This window comes from Lagenorhynchus albirostris, chromosome 9 (assembly GCF_949774975.1).
Source record: "Lagenorhynchus albirostris chromosome 9, mLagAlb1.1, whole genome shotgun sequence".
In the NCBI taxonomy this organism is placed as follows: Eukaryota; Metazoa; Chordata; class Mammalia; order Artiodactyla; family Delphinidae; genus Lagenorhynchus; species Lagenorhynchus albirostris.
The window spans coordinates 69538496-69562108 of NC_083103.1; the positions used below are offsets into that span (position 1 = coordinate 69538496).

Here is a 23613-nt window from a genome sequence, read left to right on the forward strand (position 1 = left end):
TATTCAAAGTTCTGTCAGTTATTTTATTGGGGAATGGAAATCAAAGTTATCATAAGGCCAAATTATTTACTCAAGGGCCAACCTCTTATAACTTAGTGTCCCTTCCCCCCACCCCAAAATCCCTCTCCACTGACTAGACATGCAAGTATAATGTCAATCAACTGCAATTTTTTCAAATGATGCAAGATCCATGAAATCAGTGAAGAGATGTGTGATAACTTCTAGAATCAAATGCAAAGCCATTTGCAAATGAGGATCTGACAAAATTAAATAAATAACTGAGGAAAAGACACTTAACAAGGGAGATGACAGGATAAGAACCTCAAAAGAAAATGATTTTCATATCAAGACCTTTAAAAAAGACTTCGAGAAAATTAACGAAGTCTGTAAATATTTTTGCAAGGATGATACTCTTTATAATCTGCAAACCTAAAATGTGAAATGAAGGATATCATATTATACTATCAAACAATTTTGTCAGAAAAAATTACTCCAGAAAACAACCTGGTTTATTTCTTATTGATTCTTAGAATTAAAGCCCTGTGTATACATTATTAAATAGAACAGATTCACAGTTTTAGCGTATTTTCATTATTCATTGTTAATTTCAGTCTCCCTTTAAGTTTGATTCACCATGTGACTTTTCCCCAGGACTATTTATTCTCTGATAATAAGGATCTTCTGTAAATAGTTTGAACTTGAACACCACTGCCCCTACACACACTGATAATCTTTCACTAAGATGACGTGTTTTCAGTACATCTACAAAATTATAGTGGGCTCTGCTATCTTTTTCCTTCCATTTAGCTATTAACGGCTATATGTATGGCAACCAGCCAGGCCTAACCATGTGCAAAAAGGATAGAGTTTCCTGGCATATGATTGGAATGGGCACCGACACTGACATGCATGGAGTTTATTTTCAAGGGAACACCATCCACCTACGAGGGACTCACCGCGACTCCCTGGCCCTGTTTCCCCATGTCTCCACAACAGCATTCATGCAGCCGGACCATGCAGGTAAACTGAGGGCCAGCTCAGGTGATCAAATTCCTATCTTCAGGCATATACTCTTCTTTTTTAACATCTTTATTGGAGTATAATTTCTTTACAATGGTGTGTTAGTTTCTGCTTTATAACAAAGTGAATCAGCTATTACATATACATATATCCCCATATCTCCTCTCTCTTGTGTCTCCCTCCCACCCTCCCTATCCCACCCCTCTAGGTGGTCACAAAGCACTGAGCTGATCTCCCTATGCTATGCAGCTGCTTCCCACTAGCTATCTATTTTACATTTGGTAGTGTATATATAAGTCCATACCACTCTCTCACTTTGTCCCAGCTTACCCTTCCCCCTCCCCCAGAAGAAATTGTTTGAATTAGGGCACTTCTGGGTGTACAGAAAGAGGTATAGTCCTGATTAGAATCAGAGAATCCTGACTATTTTATTTCAAATATATAGTGTAAAGGACAAAGGAAAGGTGTCTAAAATAACATCCACAAAGCAGAAGTGGGAGTACTCCAAATGACCTTGCCTCACAAATCCTAGAAGAATGCTCTTGATTTATATCCATGAACAATTCAGGCCAAGAAAGAGGAATTTTTGTCGTTGTTCTCTTTAAGCACAAACATCATTTTAGTTACTGCTCTGAAGCATCAACCAGGCATGAGCAGCCCAGTAGTTGCTTCCAGGTTATGGACATGAACTTGTCTGCCTTCTTTAGTGACTGATGGTGGTCTCTTGATGAGTCCCAGATGGGGACTTCCCTATTTTCATTCTCTTGGGCACCCAGAAAGCAAGCTGCATTGGGTCTTAAGTTCATGGAGAGCCCATTGAAATACCAGTACCTGTCCCTTCTCTTAGTGATTCCCAAGCTAATTATATAACGGGGGCATTTTAATAAAAGATATAGAACAATATATGGCAGCATATGCTGTCTCATGAAAAATAAGAATAGCAAGTGCTACGGGTGTTCAACATGTTTCTCCAACCCAACTTTTTCATTAGTCTTAAGAAGAAACCAATATTCTACCCAAGATGAGTACTTGCCAGCTCCGTCTCCTTTATGAATGGGTATTTACTCCTTTACTCCACACTAGAACTGCAGTTTAGATGCCTCTCCGTGTCACTGGTTAAGAACTTGAGGTTTGAGCTTCAAAACTTTTGCCTAAGAACTGTCTCAGAGTAGGAGCTGCATAATCCTTGCCTTGTAAACTTCTAGTATTCAACATTTCTATATTAATACAATTGATCAATTATGAATCATGCCAAGGGATGCCTTGGGAACAATGATCTTTTTTTTAATGCACTCTTCAAGACCAAAGAGGGAAGAGGAGGAAAACAGCCAAATAGGTTTAACCCGTAGAAAGAGGCATTCAAAACTAGAGATGGCTGGAATAATTTTAGGGTTTTGGCTACTTACTCATGTGCCCTACAGGCTTCTAAAGAGCTACATGACGATGTTTTCCAGTTTATATTTGGTGGTGAGTATAAATCGGTTATTGCTGAAAAGCTTAGTTATTTCACCAATTCCTGTCCCATATCTCTAAGCCAAAAGGAGTGCCCAAAACATGGGTAGAGGAGCCTGTCAGTTGCAAGTCAAACGTTTTCTCTTTGAATCTTTTTTTTTTAAACCACTTTATTGATGTATGACTGATACACAAAAAGCTGTATATTTAATATATGTAAATTGATGAGTTTGGAGAGAAGTATGCATCTGTGAAAACATCACCACAATCAAGGCCTTAAGCTCCTCTTTGTTCTTAGAGAAGATAATTCCTCATCTGTTGAAGGAATGATGAACACATCGATAATGAGCTGCCTGGAGACCCACATAGGCAGAGGAAGCTCTCGCCATGTCTGTCTTCCGAGGTATCTTCTCTCTGGTTTTATAGAGACCCTTCCTCATGATGGTCACCACGGGGTGCTAGGGTACCCCATGAACCAGTGGTTTGGGCTCATCCTGAAGGGGTAACTTGTCAGTATTTAGACATGTGTAGCATGATAGAAGCTATCTCTGTGCTTTGTAGGTAGTTAACGAGACCCGCACTCTCACTCACCTCTGAGAACAGTCTACTAGAGGAAGGGAAGATTTATTGATCCAATAATTTCACTGAAAGTTGATACTTCCCAATAATTTGGTTTTATGTGATTTTATGGTGAATTCAGTTAAGATATGTGTACCTGATGCCAAGGCATCTGGAAAATTCAGCTTAAAAATTATATTGTTCTCAGTCAGATATGATTGTTGGTTTTTCTTTTCATCTGGCATCATGTAGACTTACCATTGGAAACAAGACCATCCTCTGCTCAAGGGCTTAATGAAGAAATACATTTGGCTTTAATAATAATACCTTACTTGTGTATTGTACTTTACAGCTTATGAACACCTTTAGGGCAAAAGTCATGACTTCAGAAACGTGACCTAATTTGAATTTTGTCTAGAATATTCATCTTACGGATAATGAGTTCCTTTTAAACTGGGTGGGGCGAAGATAATCATCACCTATCAGTGATTTTCTAGGAGTGACCATCTTCTAATAGGTGTGTACAATAGGGAAGACCCAGAGAAATCACCTGTTGGCAACAACTTTGCAAGTTTTATTTGTCCATGACAAATGAATTTCAGATGGTATTTTTTCCCCATAAGTAAATATATTCAGAGTAATTTATTCCCCTTGGTGTCTGATTTTTAAATACTATATAAAGATGATATTTTAAAAATCCACCTTATCGGTTATTTTGAAATAAATTACATAGGTTTGCTAACAAACCAAAATCAAACCCTCGAGCATCGCACACAACGCCAAGCTATTTCTCTTCCAGGCATCTTCAGGGTGTTTTGCTCCACCCTGTACCACTTCCAGAGAGGCATGAATCAAATATATGAGGTCAGCAGCTGCGGCAACAAGGACCCTTCTGAACAGCCGTACGGGATGATAAGAACCTTTTACATCGCCGCTGAAGAGGTAGAATGGGATTATGCCCCTAACAAAAACTGGGAGTTCGAAAAGCAGCACTCGGACGGAGGATGGGAAAGGTACCACAGGCGAAGCCGCCGCGGAGTCTCTCGGGTGGGGTCTCACATGCTCCGTGGACGTTTGTCAAATGTGGAAACTAAAAATGCCCTGGTTTTGTCTGCCCAGTTCTGGCAGACAAGAGATTTTATTCAGGGGCACGAACGCTTAGGGAAACTGCCCTCTGCGTCCCGGGAAAGGGTCTGAAGTCATTTTAAGGGCGCTCCCGTGGCGGGCTCCGTCCACATCCGCTAGCTAGTTTCAAGGGTGGCTGTCGAACCAGCGAATGTGGCTTTGAGTGAGCGTCTGGACTGAAAGGGTTTAGGCAAAGAGGCCCATCTCACAGTGATCCTGGGAGGACAAAAGGATGCAGAGGGAGGCAGAGATGGTGCGTAGATCTGGGGTGAGAGGATGGGCAGCTGTAGATTGAGGACCGCGGGGGCCGTTGGCCGAGCGCTGACCGTGGGGGACAACCAGGGAGCACGTAGGAGGCATTGGCAGAGATCCCCGAGTTGGGACAGGAAAAGCAGTTCTCTTTGGATGACCTGGTACCCAGAAAGTCCGCCAGATTGACCCTCCTGGGCAGGACTGTCGGCCAATGCTAAGCACCAATGAATGAGCGGAGGCAATGAGATGCTGGGGTAACACCCAGGCATTGGTTTTTTGTTTTTTTTCGGTACGCGGGCCTCTCACTGTTGTGGCCTCTCCCATTGCGGAGCACAGGCTCCGGACGCGCAGGCTCAGCGGCCATGGCTCACGGGCCCAGCCGCTCCGCGGCATGTGGGATCTTCCCGGACCGGGGCACGAACCCGTGTCCCCTGCATCGGCAGGCGGACTCTCAACCACTGCGCCACCAGGGAATCCCGGCATTGGTATTTTTAAAAGCTCCCCAACTAATTCGAATATCAGATTCTAGATTAAGAACCACAGCACGGGGCTTCCCTGGTGGCGCAGTGGTTGGGAATCCACCTGCCAATGCAGCGGACATGAGTTCGAGCCCCAGTCCGGGAAGATCCCACATGCCGCGGAGCAACTAAGCCCGTGCGCCACAACTACTGAGCCTGCACTCTAGAGCCTGCAAGCCACCACTACTGAAGCCCATGCGCCTAGAGCCCGTGCTCTGCAACAAGAGAAGTCACCGCACCGCAACAAACAGTAGCCCCCGCTCACCACAACTAGCGAAGGCCCACGCGCAGCAACGAAGACCCAACACAGCCAAAAATTTTAAAAATAAATAAATTTAAAAAAAGAAAGAAAACGGGCGTATCATGCCAGACACCCAAGGGTTAAGGGGCATAGTCCAAGACCCCTTCCCTCACCTGGCTGCAAGCCCCCTGCAGGCTGATGAGCACTGGTCTCTACTGCCCTAAGCCCACCAGGGCCGCCGGGTAGAGCCAAGGAGAAAAGGAATAGAAGCATCTCAGGCACAGACCTGCAGACCTTTCCCCCAAAGTTAACACCCTCTGCTTGGGTATCACTGTCCCATATACGGACTAGGAGACTCGGCCCAGTTAAGTGGTCCAACTAGTCACTGGCAGAGTTGGAGCTGAACATAGACCTTTTGAAGGACAAATCCTGTTCTCAACACAAGCTGACTTTCACACCCTTCTTCCTCTTTGATATTTATTATCACACTTCCCTTGCCCTCCCCTCCCCAGCCCTCGAACTAATCCTCTGTGGTTATGTCCCCCCACCAACTCTCCCACACCCAGCTGTTCCGAGTATTAACCTGTTTTGTTTCTCTTCTTACTTGGCCTGTTTTGAGGGTTCAGGCTAATGCAAAGCATGTAATGGTGCCACCTTATGGACAAATGGAGAAACACAATGACTCTCCATTTTTAAAAGATTTGCCTCAAGGACAGGACGGTTTAAAATTCATTCAATGATTCACCAACCCAGTTTGCTGAACCAGACACCCCTCCTGCTAAACCAGTGCCGCCAATACAAGTTAAAGACGGATACCGCAGTAGAAAATGAAATGAATATTAATTTTGCTTTTTATAAAATGATTATTTCCTTAACAGGCTGCCATCACTGAAGAAATCATCGTATAATAATTTTGTCACGTGTACAATCTTAGCCCATGAGTGTGTAAGAAATTTATTTTCTTGAAACTCAGTGTAATTTCTGTTCTCAGCCCCTTCCCTCCGGGCTGGCAGGAAGAGCTAGCTTTGGTCTTCTGAGATTGTCTCCCAAGCTGCATTGAGAGATAGACAGAGGGTGCTGAGGGTGTCTGCACCCTGCCCCTGCCACTGTGGATTGTGCCCATAAATAAATAAAAACAAAGTGAGATGAGAGCATTTTCACCTATTAAAAATACAACAGATCTGTAGATAAAAGTGCAGTACAGAAATGAAATGCCAAGTCATCCCAGTGGCAATCTGTGGCACCCCTGTAGATCAGAGCCCAGGAACGAATGCCCCTCTGCACCCCAGTTGCTATGCCTCTGCCGTTTGACCCAAGGCCATATCATAGGACACCTCTAGTTTTCAGACTACCCCTCAGTATGTGTTTTCCCTGAGACATTTATTGTCCTGGTCAGCACAGACCCTCTGCCTCAACTTGGAACCTGGAAGTCTTTCCCAGAAAGGCAACAAATGGGACCATTGGCACAATGCCAGGGTCTGTGCAATGAGAAGGAGTTTGAAAATAGAGAGTAGGTTGCTATAGAGAAATAAAGTTATACCTAGTACTCCTGAGCTTGTGGACTGATATGCATGTAATTTAACTAACCTGGGATTCCAGACAAGACTCGCCATCTACCTAGAGTCTGTCATACAGAGTGAAATAAGTCAGAAAGAGAGAAACAAATACCGTGTGCTAATGCACATATATGGAATCTACAATAACAGTGCTGATGAACCCAGGGACAGGGCAGGAATAAAGACGTGGACGTAGAAAACGGACTTAAGGACACGGGGGGGAAGGGGAAGTTGGGACGAAGTGAGAGAGTAGCATGGACATATATACACTACCAAACATAAAATAGATAGCTGGTGGGAAGCAGCCGCATAGCACAGGGAGATCAGCTCGGTGCTTTGTGACCACCTAGAGGGGTGGGACAGGGAGGGTGGGAGGGAGATGCAAGAGGGAGGGGATATGGGGATATATGTATACATATAGCTGATTCACTTTGTTGTACAACAGAAACTAACACAACATTGTAAAGCAATTATAGTCCAATAAAGATATATATATATATATATATATATATATATATATATATATATATAAAAGACTCGCCATCTATTGAGCACCCCCCATGAGCGAGGCATTTTACTAGGCCTTTTACAAACCCTATCTGATATGACCCTCGCCACACACTTGACCCATTCCATCAGCTCTGGCCCAGCATAATCATGTGACATCCTAGTGAGATGATAGAGCAAGCGCTTATGTGTTTCTTAATAGGTGTCTGACACAGACACAGCTTTACGAGTCTTAACTTATATGATCCTCACACCAGTCCTGGGAGGTAGATGAATTATCATCACGTCATTTTGCAGAGAAGGGAAGCTGGAAAACAGCAGAGGTGGCTCGAGAGTCTGTGCTTGTCGCCACCACATGTTACTAGGACTCCTGGAAAAATAAAAGTAGGAGAAAAATTCTCTTCTCTTGGAAAGCACACAGTGGTGGGTAGAAGATATACATGCATTTGTTAACTACCTACTGTGTGCTAGGCATTGTGCAAAGTGCTGAGAAGGGCACACAAGGTCCTTTTCATACAGAATTCATGGTCCATGGGGCAGACACTAGAACAAGCACACTGAGTCATGCAGTCACTGTGGGGAGGGAAGCCCCATCTTGGGGGAAAGGCGGGGAGAGGGTAGGTGATCAGGGAAAGCTTCTGGGAAGAAGTAGTCTTTGAGCTGGGACACGAAGAGAGGGTCAGTTGAAGAGGTGGAAGTGTGCTCTCAGCACAGGAAGGCAGCAAGTGGGTGCCTGGAGGAGTGGAGGGCACGTGGAGCTCAAGAGAGTGAATGTTTAGAATGGCATGAGCATAGGGCATGTGGGGGGCAATGATAGGAAACCAGGTTTGGGAGGTTGGCAGAGGCAGATAGGGAAAGGGTATGAGAGCTAAATTGAGGAGTCTGCCAGTGGGAAGCCTTAAAAAGCTTTTCCACAAGGACCGACCAACATGTTCAAATTTGTGGATTAGGATCACTCTGCCTGCAATGTGGAGCAGCGGTCCCCAACCTTTTCGGCACCAAGGACCGGTTTCGTGGAAGATAATTTTTCCACAGAAGGGGGAAGGCGGGTGGATAGTTCAGGCAGTAACGCAAGCGATGGGGAGCGGCAGATGAAGCTTCGCTTGCTCGCCTGCCGCTCACCTCCTGCTCTGTGGCCCGGTTCCTAACAGGTCGCGGACCAGTACCGTACCGGTCTGTGGCCCAGGGGTTGGGGACCCCTGGAGTAGAGAATAGAGAGAGGAAAGGAGCACTGGAGGCAGAGAACATGGTTAGGAACGATTCCAGTTAATACAGGTAAGTGATTAGATTAGGTAGGTGGCTTAGAGTGTCGGCAGTTTAATAGTAGGGAAATGGAAGGATATGAGACACACTATATTTGGAGATAAAGTCCATAGATTTGTTTCTATCTTCTGTGATGATCTAGCTTGGTGCTAGATAAAATATATCGTTGAGCCTCATTATTTGCAGATTCCATGTGTGTGAATTTGCCTACTCGCTGAAATTTATCTGTAACCCCCAAGTCAATTCTTGTGGTGCTTTTGTGGTCACTTGCAGATATGAATAAAGCAGTAAAAAATGTATGTCCCTTGATGTTCACATTCCCAGCAGAGGTCAAACCAACAATGCATCCTTCTGCCTTCTTGTTTCAGCTCTCCTACAGAAACAAGTGTCCTCTTGGTCATCTATTTAGTGCCACTTTTTTTTCTTCTTTGTGCTTTTTGTTGGTGATTTAGCTGTTTAAAATGGCTCCCCCAGCTTGGGACTGAAGTGCTGTCTAGGGTCCCTTAGCACGGGAAGGCTGTAATGTGCCCTTACAGAGTAAATACAGGTGCTAGATAAGCTTCATTCAGGCATGAGTCATAGTACTATTGGCCATGAGTTCAGTATTTATGGATCAGCAATATCTATTGCATAAGATGTCTTTAAACAGAAACACACATCAAACAAGGTTATATATTGATCTGTTGATGAAAATATTGTGACCCGAGGTTCGAAGGAACCTAACCCGGTGTTTCCCCTAGGAAAAATGGTTCAGTATTTGTTCATTCAGTGTTTGGGGTGACTCTCTAGAATGTAACTACTGTGAATAACAAGAATCAACTGTATCTCTATTTAGGGAATTCCCTGATGGTCCAGTGATTAGGACTCTGCACTCTCACAGTTGGGGTCCAGGTTCAATCCCTGATCAGGGAACTAAGATCCTTCAAGCCGTGCAACATGGCCAAAATATATGTATCTATTTGTATGTATATGCACAATACACAACCCACAGACTTTCTTGAGCTCTTTAAAATGGAAAAGCATAACAAGGTACAGAATGAGACATATAAAATCTGGAGGAATGCAGGGTGGTAGAATGTGTGTGTATGTGCATGGGTGAGCATGTGGGTGAGGTTAGTTAGTTCCAAGAAGAGAAGTGCAACCTCAAAGGGCTCTTATGAGTCTCTAACTAAAGCTGGTCAGGGATTGAGTGCCAGTAGGGCTTTAGAGCGATGGTTCCCAAGAGTGGACCATAGTCCAGTGCCGGACTGCCTACATCTGAGCACCCAGAGATGCTTTCAAATGCAGAATCCTGGTCCCACTCCCCGAGAGCCTGGTGCAGAAAACCAGCTCCCCACAGAGATCCTGATTGCTGCCAAATTTGGGAAGCACTGCTCCAGTGCACCCCCGAATCATGCAGAAGCACTCAAGGATTTTCTTACCCTCTAACAACTTTAATTCCTGTTGCTTCTGATTTGCAGACATGGAGATATATTTATGAACCACACTGAAAACTGGATTGGCTCTCAGTACAAGAAAGTGGTTTACAGGGAATACACCAATGGAGAATTTGTGGAGATCAAAGCCCAACCGCCACAAGAGGAACACTTGGCACTCCTGGGTATGGCACAGATCGCAGCCGTGCACTGCCAGCGCGCGCACACACACACACACACACGTCTGGTTAGACTTCTGCCCAAGAAGGGATGGAAGGAACAGAGCAGCCTGACTGCATTCATCCAAGTAGGACAACTTCCTGCTCTCCCGTTATCAGGGAGTGTGCTGCATGCTCGGCTCATACAAACAGTAGCCGTAAGAAGACTACCAGATGATGTGCAAACAGGAATTCATATCATCAGGGCAGTCTAACCAGTACCTGTTGCCCTGAAATTCCTTTGCCACCCCTCTGCTGAGCCAGGAAATTTTCATCTGAAACAAGCTGATGCCTCAGAACAGCAGGCAGAGTGTTTGCATAACTTCACCAAAGTTCTCAATCATCCATGCACAGCGCCTTACCAACACACCATGAAAATCATTCTGACAAAAGAGGAACCCCTTACTTAAGAGAGGTGCTTGGGTGAACGGCCTAGATTCAGTTCCAGGGGCCCTAACTCCTGGCCTTCTCAGAACCGACTCTGCCTGTGTGGGCTACCTGACCTGGAGATCAGATAAGCTCTTCCTGCTAACCTTCCCCACTTTTCTTCACCTGAGCATCACCAAACCTGACTCCATTACGAAGATGCCATCTTAAAGCAGAGGGCTAATCTAGAGGACTTTTAGAAATCCGTCTCCATTTTTAAAAGTACAAGGCAACTTATATAAATAGTAAGGCTGTAATGTGTTTTATTATTAAAATAAGGCACCACGAGGTTACTAGATTCATAAATTATGAGACAGCCCGTCCATCTTCACCATCTATTAACATCAGCTCCCAAGCTTGTTTGTCATACCAAATGAGTAATCTCCCACGGGAACATTCCTTCTTTTGAGCCCTGTGTGTGGACAGATCTCTGAAGAAAGGGTGCTGATCTTGCGGAGGCGGCTGGGCTGCACCCCCACCCCCCAAGAGCCCCGGTTTGGTTTGCTCAGTAAAATGACACAAACCAGCGACTTCATCAGAGGCAAGCCCAGCAGCACTTCAGCCAGTGGAGCGGGAGGCCCATCTATTCATTTTCTGCAGCTCAGGGAGAGGTCTGCATTCCTGAAGCTGCAAAGGGCACAGGACAGGCCCGCCTCTGGTCATTACTGTTCCCTGTGACCCACCAGGCGGTAAATCAGAAAGCATCTGCTCCCTCTCACCAATCCAGCAAGGCATGTGCAATTTACGTGGTCGTGTATACATAAATAGTGATCTTAACATATGTATGCACATGCCCCATCTGTAACTCTACCCCAAACTACTGCTTAAAAACATGCCTAGATTTTTCTTTTCTAGATTTATCATTAAAAGAGTGCTTTTCAGACACTTTCTGATTCATACTAAATATTTCTTCTGAAGACAATAATAGTCCAACAAATTTTAGATTTATTTAGGCCTTTCATCAGTAAGGTTATCCCTTGGTATCCACAGGGGATTTGTTCCAGGACCTCCATGGGTACCCAGATGCTCAAGTCTCTTATATTAAATGGCTTAGTGCTGTCGGCCCTCCGTATTCATGGACTCTGCATCCACTCATACGGACAGCCAACTACATTTCTCAGAAGAGCAATTAAAACCATGGTTTGAACCAGTGAAGAATGGATGGGTGTGGTCTGACTCTCAACCGTGGTGTATCTCCCTGTGAATGTAGAATGCAAATACATATTGAGAACCACTGAGATTGGGTCTGATGTGCTTCCAAGATGGAAGTCTGTTTCCACCTCTCTCAGGCAATGCCTTGTGCAGACCCGTTTGTGTATGATACTTTGTCAGTGTGGCTGAGCAAACTAGGTTTGTGGCACATTCTGGGCACCAAGAGGCACCTGTCATAGGTGAGGGTCATCCCACAGTAACGTGGGTGCAGACCTCTTCAGAGATGTGTGGGCCTATTTCCACTGGCACTCAGGCTGGTTGCTTGTAACAGAAATGTGTACACATGAGGTGCTGAAAAGCACATGTCTCATGCAGGTATCCAAATACTGAGAAACAGCATTGGACATTTGGACATGCATTAGTGAAATCACTGTATTGGTCATACATCAATACATATGTTTTAATTTTGTTATCTTAGCAATCCCTTTTATACACATCATTTCATTGCATCCTCACTATTATATCCATTAACCAGATAATGAGTAGTTTTAGGCTTACCAAAGGTTACACGCAGAGGGATTACAACTGAAAGTCACCATATCCTACATCATTAGTATGCATGGAATTATATATATAAAATATACATATATTTTAATTTAAAATTTTTAAATTGACATTATATTTTCATAGTCATTTGTTTTCCAATCCCTTAATGATAACAAAACGGGCACTTGTTTCTGAAATAAAAACAAACAAACAAACAAACAAAGTCACCATGTCCTGTGGCTATAGCTTTTCCTGGAGAGTATGTCTCAGCAATATAAAAGTTTAAGCATTTATTGAGTATTTACTGTGCTTCAATCCTTACTGTAACCCTCTGAGAAGGGTGTTATTAAACTCATGTTACAGATAAGGAAGTTGACTCAGGTCACTTAACTTACTCAAGGCCTCTCCAATAAGTAAGTAAAGGAGGCAGGATTTGAACCCAGGCTGGTGCAATCGCCAAACATGATGTGATATTTAATGCTATCAATATCTCCCTCTAGAGGAAATACACTAATAACGGTGCTAACTTTCGTTTATTTTGTCAAATACTACCTACATGTAAATTACACCAATGTTGAAAAGAGCAACGACAATGCACACAGGTCTGTGTTTTGCCTTCAGGCCCAATGATTCATGCTGAGGTGGGCGACTCCATCCTGATCATATTTATGAACAAGGCCCGTCGGCCCTACTCCATCTCAGCCCACGGAGTGGAGGACATGGAGAGTGGGAAAGGACTCCCAGTGCCTGTCACAAAGCCAGGTAACTTACCCCACAGATCTGCTCCATCCCGATGAATACTGCAGACTCAACTCTTCTCTGATCTTTTCTGAACTCTGAAGGGTTTTGGAGAGCTCATTGTAATGTCAATGTGTTCCAACCATTACCCCAATATGAAATCACCATTCACCCAATGACCAAGTGCTTATGGAGTTCCTACAGCTCCATTAGGAACCTTAAAGGGTATTAAGACATAACAGCTAACACATATTCAGTGTTAACATTGTGCCAGCTTTTACATTTAAAACAAAAATTTTTAAACTCATTTATCCTTAAAATAACCCGGGGAGGTAGACACTAACATAGTTCATTTAACCTGATACCATCAATTGTAATGGCCATGATTACTTTATCTGTTACTAAAGAAAGAAAAGAAAAAACATGCTGCCAATTAAACTTTAACATGCCACTGATTGAAAGATGCATCCTGACATCAGATGTGCTAAATTGTGAAAAATGTGCATCCTGTAATTGATGAAGTATGGTAGTTATGCCCATTTAACAGGTGACTGAAGCAAAGAGGAGTAAAGAACTTAACCACATCAGACGTTAGTAATAGCGGAACTCAGTTTGTTTGACTTCAGGACCTGAGCTCTTAACCACACATTTCTCTCAAGATGTTTAAAATGAGTTTGATAGAAAAAAAGATGAATCATTTCAGCAAGAGTGCAGATTACGCAAGATGAAATTCTAAGTGGTGAAGAATTTCAAGAATATATCTGAGAGTGTTGATAAAATTTCAGAGAAGGAAAACCCGTGAAGACTGATTGTCTAATTAGGAACAATTAGGGAAGGCTTTATAAAGGAGATAGAACTCCAGCTGGCTTTTAAAAGATGCATTGAAGGGAGAGAAGAGCTCACAATTTAAGGAGCTTCCATAATATTTACACAGTTAAAGTGTGCTTGTGATAAATGTCAAGAGCCCCTGTGACCTTCAGTTATGAAATTGATAGCAACCATAGGTATAATTACAGGGGAGTTATATTCCATTTTACCTCTGATGAATACATAATAGCATTATAATAATCCTATATAATTGCAATAAAGGTCATATAAATTTTAAAAAATTTAAATAGGTATAAAGAAAAGAAAACAATCTAATGCATCACGAGAAAAGGTTAGCAAGGTATCTATTCAAGGTTGGGTTGTGGGAAGGAAAATCATTATTGGCTACTATTCCAACTTCTGCCACTCCCTACTCCCAGTATCAGAAGCTGCTTCAAGAAACTTCTCATGAACATCTAAATGTCTATCTACAGAGAAATAGTCAATTTTGGAATATTCTTAGAATGGACCATTGTACAATCATTAAATGACATTTAAGAAAGTTTTAATAACATGGGAAAGACTTGTTAAGCAAAATACAAGCATAGAAGAAAGACCAGAAGGGAAATAAGCCAAAATGTTAATAATGGTTTTATCTTTGTGGTGGTATTTTAAACAGCAGAGTGATCATCTTTTCTACTTCCTCACATTTTTTATACCTTCTAGGTTTTCTCTAATGGATGTGTCTTGCTTTGATGAAGAGGAAAATGGTTTAAAATGGATCAAAAAAGCTATTAAATATATTTATTTTTGATGGTTGAAAGCAACTCTAGAGGGAGGAAGAAAGGTGCCTATTAGCCATGGGGAGTGGGGAGCTCTGGTAGGGCTGTGGGCAAGTTGGTGTGACCCCTCCCAGGCTGTTGTGCCCTGGTGGTGAGGAGTGGCAAGGGACACAACTTCTCTATGCTGACTGGCCTTCCAAGAGTCCTAGATGTGAGGGTTATGAGAGTAGGGAGAAAAATGTTTAGAGCATGGCAAAGGAGAAATTATTACTATTTTTTTACTGGAACTCAGAGGGATTCAGTCTCCACAAGGGTCTCTAATAAGGCAGAAAGATTTGGAAGAACCCAGAGATTAGATGTAGGAGCAATAAACTAACCTTGTGCAGGAAGTCCAGGCAACTTGGAGAAGAAAGTTTAATCAGGGCATGCATGCGATGAAGAGAGCAAACTAGCATTTTAAGAAAAGTAAGCCCCTATCAGTTTTCTCCTCCCCCTCCCCCCTCCCCTCTCCTCCCCCCTCCCCTCCCCTCCCCTCCCCTCCCCCTCCCCTCCCCTCCCCCTCCCCTCCCCTCCCCTCCCCTCCCCCTCCCCTCCCCCTCCCCTCTCCTCCCCCTCCCCTCCCCTCCCCTCCCCCTCCCCTCCCCCTCCCCTCCCCTCCCCTCCCCTCCCCTCCCCTCCCCTCCCCCCTCCCCTCCCCCCTCCCCTCCCCTCCCCTCCCCTCCCCCCTCCCCTCCCCCCTCCCCTCCCCCTCCCCTCCCCTCCCCTCCCCCTCCCCTCCCCTCCCCCTCCCCCTCCCCCTCCCCTCCCCCTCCCCTCCTCCCCCTCCCCTCCTCCCCTCCCCTCCCCTCCCCTTCCCCTCCCCTCCCCTCCCCCTCCCCTCCCCCTCCCTCCTCTTCCCCCACTTTCTCCTCCTCCTCCCTTTCCCCTTCTCCTTTCCTCCTCCTCCTTCTTCTTCTCTTTCTTCTTCTCCTTCCTCTTCCTCTCCTCCTTCTTCTCCTCCTTCCTCTTCTTCTTCTTCTTCTCCTTTTTATTAAATCACTCAACAAACATTTACTTAGCATCCTCTTTTTGTTGAGAGGTGGGCTCCCAGCTGGGGTAGACGATGGATTGTTTCAACTTTAACACCATCCCTGTAGTCACTTGCATTTAGAAAGCTAAATATCAGTTGTTTATCTTGTGATTACCAAGACATAGGGGCTATAATGAAAACCATGGAAACTAGACCTAAAATTATATCGCTAACCAACTGGTGCATGAGCAAACCTGGAGCAAAGTTTCATGTAAGCATTACTTTTGTTTTGCTTTGTGGCTCACATTCAGCTGTAGGTTGCTTGTCCTGATAGGGTGGGGAAGGGACACAGTTCAAAAGGAGATAACAATTTAAATGAGCCTTTTACAATGTGATTATCTTGATAATTCATGAATATGTTTATGACTCCTTTGCAAGGCTCTGGGTCAGCCCCAGGGGATGCACAGATATGGGGCCTCACAAGAGGGAGTGCATGTGTTTGTTATTAGTATACATACAAATTAGCAATTATTGACTTCCTTCAATGTGAGGCACTATTCTAGGTATTTTATTTCATTTAATCCTCACAACAATTTGAAAACTGGCATAACTAATCCACTTTACAAATAAGGAAACTAAAAGTCAGTGAGATTAAGTAGCTTGTCAAGGTTGAGTGAAAACAAGTCATTAGGGTTGGGATTTGAAACTAGGCCTCTCTGGTTCTCTCTGGTTCCAACTAGATCTCACCTGCCTGCACATTAGAATCACCTGAGAAGCTTAAGGAATATACTGGTACCCTAGTACCAGATCCCAGATACTCTAATTTCATTGGTTTGGGATAAGGCCTGAGCAGTGAGAGTTTACAAAGCTCCCTGCTGATTCCACAAGAAGCCAAGGCTGAGGCCCATAGTAACTCAAGCATGCTCAAGCATAACTCTTAGGAAAAAGGTACAAAATTTGAGGAAAGAAACATTGAGGTGTAAAATAAGTCTTCATTTCCTGAATAAACATCAGTTGATAATAGAAAAGGCAAACTAAGATGGAAGGCTATAGTCTGAAATGAAAATCTATCATTTTGAACCTGCATAAAATCAAGATGTGAATTTAATGGGAACATTTCTAGTGAATGGGCAATTCTACTCAGCAATAAACTTTAACCAAAATATACGAAGAATCTCTTTGTATTTCTTTAGATAAATTGTCTGGAACAGAGGTAACATGAACAAAAATTTTTTCTATTTCTTCTCATTTGTTTCAGGAGAAATAAAAACTTACAGATGGAATGTCCCTAAAAGGTCCGGTCCAGGGCTGTCTGACCCAAATTGTATTCCATGGGTTTACTATTCAACAGTAAACTTTGTGAAGGTAAGGTGGAGAGAGCCACCAAATTGCTCAAAGTGATGTGGCTTTAAGCTGACTCTTCAAGTTATCACAACTATGGTGGGTATATGTGAAGAGATGTATTGGTTTAGAGCAGGGGTCTCAAACTATGGCCATGCCCGTTTGTTTGCATTATTGATGATGAAGTTGAGTAGTTGTGATGGAAATGGTATGGGTCACACAGTAAAAAATACTTGCTATCTGGTGCTTTACAAAAACAAAGTTTGCCGACACTTGATCTAAAGTATACGGGGAAAAAAATAAAATCTCAATGTTTCAATTACCAAATTTAGAACTTACAAGGTAGTTTGAAGCAAGAGTGGATATGTAAAATAGATAATCATAAATAAATATATATTTTTAATTTAATTTATACCATGGTTTTTGATGTGTGAAAAAAGGCTCAGGAAAGAAAACACACTCCAAGTAAACTTGGTAACTGAAACTACAAAATATTTGAATGATAAATAGGCTAACTTTACTTAGAAATTAAAGGCAAAGATTCAATATTGAACTTGAATCAGGTATGTGTATATAAAACAACTAGTCTAGAATTATACTTCATAAATCGAAGTCCGAATTAAGGTCATATCTGATATAAAATGTGAACATTGCCCATTATTCTAAAAAGTGAGGGATTATCTTAGCCTTCGTTTTAAATATTAGATGGCTGCATTAATGTCCTTGAGTTGTATTGGAGAGCACAAGAGTTCAGGAGAAACATACCAGACACTTGAAAAAGAAACTTACGTATTAGAATTATGGGAAACCCACATTTATGTGTTGGTTCCTTTGTGCATCCCAACAAATATTTATTGAGCCCTTGTGATGCGCAAATGACCCCACCAAGTACTATGAGGGCTGCAAATATTCTTGTCTTGAAGGAACTTATCATCTTTGGGGAAAATAATACGTGTGCACACCCATAATGATACTACAACTCTGAATCTGGTGAGTTTTATAGGAGTGCAGGGCTATAGAGGAGGCATTGGGAAGAGAGTCTAGGAAGAGAAAACATCATGAGTCAAGCTGAAAATAGGGAAGTAGAAGGTGTGTTTGGGAAATGTTGAGAGCCCCATGTAGCTATCATCTAGGGTAGAAAAGGAAAGCAGCAAGGGAGCATAAGCTAGAAAAGTCCACTGGGAGAGCACATGAGGGGCTTCAGGACCTGTCGAGGATTAGTCTTTTATTCAGTAGGACCATCACTGGAAAGTCACTGAAGACCTCTAGATATGGGAGTGATGACATTAATCTGATGGTTGTCAACAGGATGAGCTGGAGGTGCGGAGAGCAGAGACCAGAGAGGAGCCAATTTCTAGTCCAGGGTGAGGTATTAATATCCTACACTAGAAGGATGGCAGATAGAATGGAAAGGAAGTCACAGAATGGAGAAGCATTGTGAAGGGAAAAGAAATGTAAGATTTGATAGCAAATGAGATGGGATGGAGTGAGGAAGATGGAGGAAGTAAACACTGAAATCAAGTTTCCTGAAGTAAATGACAAGGAATATCATAGTGCTATTAGCAGAAATAGAGAATTCAGGAGAAGGAAATGGTTTGAGGGAAATACTAAAATTCACTTTAGAAATGCTTAGCAGATTGAATTATTGCAAGAGGTACATCCAGGTAGAATAGCTAATATGCAGTTGAAAATGTGGGAGTTTTCCATCAAAAGAAATCTCAGGGCTGAGTAAGTTGACATGGAAGTCATCCATGGGCTCATATCAATTCCTAAATCATCCAGCTAACTTTTACCCATACGATGTGGAATATAAGCATCTGTATATACCTATAAATACAGTCTCACTTGGGTTTCACCTCACACCAGTCAAAATGGCCATCATCAAAAAGTCTACAAATAATAAATGCTGGAGTGGGTGTGGAGAAAAGGGAATCCTCCTACACTGTTGGTGGGAATGTGAATTGGTGCAGCCACTATGGAGAACAGTATGGAGGTTCCTTAAAAAACTAAAAATACAGTTACCATATGACCCAGCAATCCCACTATTGGGTATATATCCAGAAAAGATGAAAACTCTAATTCAAAAAGATACATGCACCCCAATGTTCATAGTAGCACTATTTACAATAGCCAAGACATGGAAGCAACCTAAATGTCTATCAACAGATGAATGGATAAAGAAGATGTGGTATATATATATATATATATATACACACACACACACACACACACACACACTGGAATATTACTCAGTAATTAAAAAGAATGAAATAACATCATTTGCAGCAACATGGGTGGAACTAGAGATGATCATACTAAGTGAAGTAAGCCAGACAGACAAAGACAAATATCATACGGTATCACTTGTATGTGGAATCTAAAAAAAATGATACAAATGAACATATTTACAAAACAGAAATAGACTCACAGACATAGCAAACAAACTTATGGTTACCGAAGGGGAAAGCGGGGGTGGGGGATAAATTAGGAGTTTGGGATTAACAGATACACACTACATATAAAATAGATAAACAAGCACCTAATGTATAGCACAGAGAACTATATTCAACAGCTTGTAATAACCTATAATGGAAAAAATCTGAAAAAGAATATTATATATTTATATATATATATGTATATATGCATAACTGAATCACTGTGCTGTACACCTGAAACTAACACAACATTGTAAATGAACTACACTTCTATAAAAAAAGACAGTCTCACTTGAAAAGCACACAGGAAAATAAAAATAAGCATTTGTTTATTCAACAAATATTTATTTAACACCTTCTATGTAGTAGACATTGGGCTCTGCTCTGGAGAGTCAGCTATGAGTGAAGGACACAGCCTCAGCCCTCAAAAAGCTCACTCTTGGACTTCCCTGGTGGCGCAGTGGTTGGGAGTCCTCCTGCCGATGCAGGGGACACGAGTTCGTGCCCCGGCCCGGGAAGATCCCACATGCGCGGAGCAGCTGGGCCCGTGAGCCACGGCCGCTGAGCCTGCGCGTCCGGAGCCTGTGCTCCGCAACGGGAGAGGCCACAACAGCGAGAGGTCCGCGTACCGCAAAAAAAAAAAAAAAAAATGCGCTCACTGTTAGCAAATTTTTAGAAATAGTCCTAAATTTTCACAAAGATCACCCTATTCTTCAGGATTTCTTAGTACTTATTCCTTGGTCAATAGTCTTTTCGTATTTTTACAATGACTTTCTTACAAGCAATTAATCAGTGTTATTAAATTATTCAAAGGCTCTTCTAATTCAGTTTATTTTTCTTTCAGGATACCTATAGTGGTTTGATGGGTCCTCTGATTACATGCAGGGAAGGAGTGTTGAATGAAAAGGGAAGAAGAAGCGACGTTGACTCTGAATTTGTTCTCTTGTTTTTGGTATTTAATGAGAATGAATCCTGGTATCTGGATGACAATATTAAGAAGTATCTTAATAAAGATCCACGAGATTTTAAACCCTCTGATGATTTTGAGGAGAGCAACAAAATGCATGGTATATCACAGGTTTAAAAAGGAGACAAGCTCATAGAAATCTGTGGAAGCTCCCAGCCTCCCTCTTGTCGAGATAAGCTCACAGAAATCTGTGCAAGGTCCCAGCCTCCCTCTCTGAGCCCTTCTTTATTCCCAGGGGCACCTGGACTGAAGAAAGTCCTCTAAAGCCTTCCTTCAGAGGGAACCAGACAAGCCATTTATTGGCTGCCCGCAAGATCCAATGAGGTTTTGGACCAACTGTTTAGGGAGCTGTATCTCTGAATGCTGGGATCCCTAAACTATCAGACTGTAAAGTAATTCCTAGGAAATGAATTATCACTTTTTGGTATATTTCTGTAAGAATACAGGATAACTTCTAGTTGATCAAATTTGAGGGGCTGGTTTAACTGTCTCTGGAACATGAAACACCATCACCAAATTTCTGTTTTAATGTGTCTATGTTATTTAATTCTTTGAAATTTAAGGTACTTCTTTTTTTTAAGTGTAAGTAATGTGTTCTAATTGACATACCTATCATCTCTCACCGAGATCTCCTTTTGGCCCAAAGTGTGCAAAAACAGGTCTTGCCCAAGATAACAAAGCTAGTTGATTGCTAACATTGATTAGAATATAGTAGCCTGATCTCTGATTCAGCTACTCTTTCCCCTACAATTTTGCCTCCCTCTCCCAAAGGTTTCTTAGTAGGCTCTCTCTTTTTAATGAATGTAACTCATTTGGTTGTGTCATGATGCAAAGAATAAAAAGTTAGTAGAAAGCGGAGGAGTGAACGTCCCCGCCATGTCAGCCCAACTTGAGCTTGCTTTAGTAATTGTCAGATCATGGGTTCAGCCCATGTGAAGTTTTCCTTTTTTTGGAGATTCAGCCAGGTTTAGGAACTTGCCCCAAACTAGTTCTCAGAAAGTGAAATATTAAGGAAATACCTTTTAATTGCTTCAGTTTTGATTTATATAAACTTAATTCTCTGGCTTTTGTCCACTCAACTGTAGAATGGTATAAATCTGGCGACCTCACACATGAGGCGGTAATCCATCCCATAAAGGGAATATGCCTATTTGGCATGTTCCAACCAACATGTACTGCTACCCAAGAGATAGCTTTTAAAAACAAACTACTATTTCTCTTTTCTGGCTATCTCTTATAGGGATTTCTTAGTACTCTGAATTTAGGGTCTTAGATGGTGGGGACATTGGCAAGTGTGAGTGAGATTATTACATGTTTACCAGGCAGACGAAAATATTGGTGACCTAAAGATCTTCTTGAATCAGTTCTAAAACCAGATTAAGTAATCATCACTAATCAAAGGCTGTTCTCTTTTTACCTTCTTAGCTATTAATGGAAAGATTTTTGGGAATCTCCATGGCCTCATCATGAATGAAAATACAATGACAAACTGGTATCTATTAGGAATAGGAAGTGAAGTGGACATACACACAATTCATTATCATGCTGAGAGCTTTCTTTTCATGGTAAGTGTAAGAAAAGTGTTTTGAGGAAGACTTACTAACAGATTCAATATATTTCCATTGTGAAAAGAGAGTTATTTGGCAATAAGGCTTGTGAGGGGTGTTAGTGAATATTAGAGAATGGAACAGAAAAATATGATTGTGTCCTTCCACTGGTAGATATTTCTTAATATGTATTTTATTATGCTTGTAAAAAAAAAAAAAAAACCTCTGAGGGCTTCCCTGGTGGCTCAGTGGTTGAGAGTCCACCTGCCGATGCAGGGGACACGGGTTCGTGCCCCGGTCCAGGAAGATCCCACATGCCGCGGAGCCTGAGCCCGCGCATCCAGAGCCTGCGCTCCGCAACGGGAGAGGCCACAACAGTAAAAAACCTCTGAGCTTCAGATGAGTTTTCTCATCAGTTATATGGGGATAATTCTGACCTGGAGTATCGTATATGAAAGTACCCATAGTATTTTGTCCCTTTTCCTCTTTTATTTTTTTTTCTTTTCTCTTTTCTCTTTCCCTTCCCTTTTTCCATTTGTTTCCTATGTGATTAGCCAACAGAATAGTCTTCTCTAGTAAAGGAGATATTTCAAGCTTTGGCTTGGGCCCAAAATTTTACCTTGACTTTTGCCCTAGTGGGCTGGGCTGGACCATGTGTGGCTTTCTGCCTTTCGAGCATCAAGCTACACCGTATGGGTGGTGCTGGCTGTGCTGAATCACCTGGGGAGCCATTGAAGAAGCAGATTACCAGGCCCCACCCCAGACCTGATGAATCAGAATCTCAGGGATAAGGTCCAAATATTCTGTCATCTCAAGAGCTGTGCAGTCTACAAGGAAGTAGAATAGAAAAGAATAATCACATCTAATCTGCAGGGAAAACCTTCACTGCTCCTTTTCCAATTATACAGGAATGAACAGCGACTAATGAAACACCTAATATCCTCTCCCCTCTGTATATTCATTCAACACAGTTTAAGATCCCAAGTATCTTAAACCTACAATGATTTTAGTTTCACATATTAAATGGCTATGCTGCTTTTCAGAACTTGGCTTTTTCAATCCGCATTTTTAAAATTATATTAAAATTTAGTAAAATTTATAAAATCATACAATTATTTTACATACATATAAAATTATTTTACATACATACATAAATATTTTAAATTAAGCTATAGTTTACACTGAGTAAAATGCACGCTACTTAGTATACAGTTCTGTTGTGATAAACACATACAGTGGTGTAACCAACACTAATCAAAATACAGAACACCTCTATCAGCCCCCTAAAATGTCCCCTTTGCACCCTCTAGAGTCGTCTACTTCCCTATGTTTAACCCCTGGCAACCACTGAACTATTTGTTGTCTCTATAGTTTTGCCTTTTCTGAAATGTCATACAAATGAAATCATATAGTCTGTAGCATTATGAATCTGGCTTGTTTCATTTTGTATTGGCATTTGAATTGCATCCACCTTGTTGTAACGGCAATTTTTTCCATTCAATCTTTGAGCAATATTCCATCGTATGGATGTATTGCAGTTTGTTTATCTGATCCCCCACTGAGGGACATTTGGGTTGTTTCCAGTTTGGGGTTAGTAAAAATAAAGTCGTTATAAACCTTGGTATACAAGCTTTTGTGGGAACTTAAGTTTTCATTTTCCTTGAGAAAATATCTAGGGGTTAGATTGCTAGGCCACGTGGTAAGTAGATGCTTAACTTTATGAAACCTGCCAAACTGT

General features: G+C 42.2%; 1 protein-coding gene across 1 annotated transcript in view; it reads left to right on the forward strand.

Moving 5' to 3' along the window:
- The window catches only part of HEPHL1 (hephaestin like 1), a 92923-nt gene that overhangs the window by 63628 nt on the left and 5682 nt on the right, over window positions 1–23613 (forward strand). The window contains 7 exon segments of the mRNA XM_060157892.1: window positions 808–1020; window positions 3830–4043; window positions 9953–10092; window positions 12871–13011; window positions 16844–16950; window positions 20206–20428; window positions 21754–21893. Of these exon segments, the coding sequence (XP_060013875.1) occupies window positions 808–1020; window positions 3830–4043; window positions 9953–10092; window positions 12871–13011; window positions 16844–16950; window positions 20206–20428; window positions 21754–21893 (1178 nt within the window).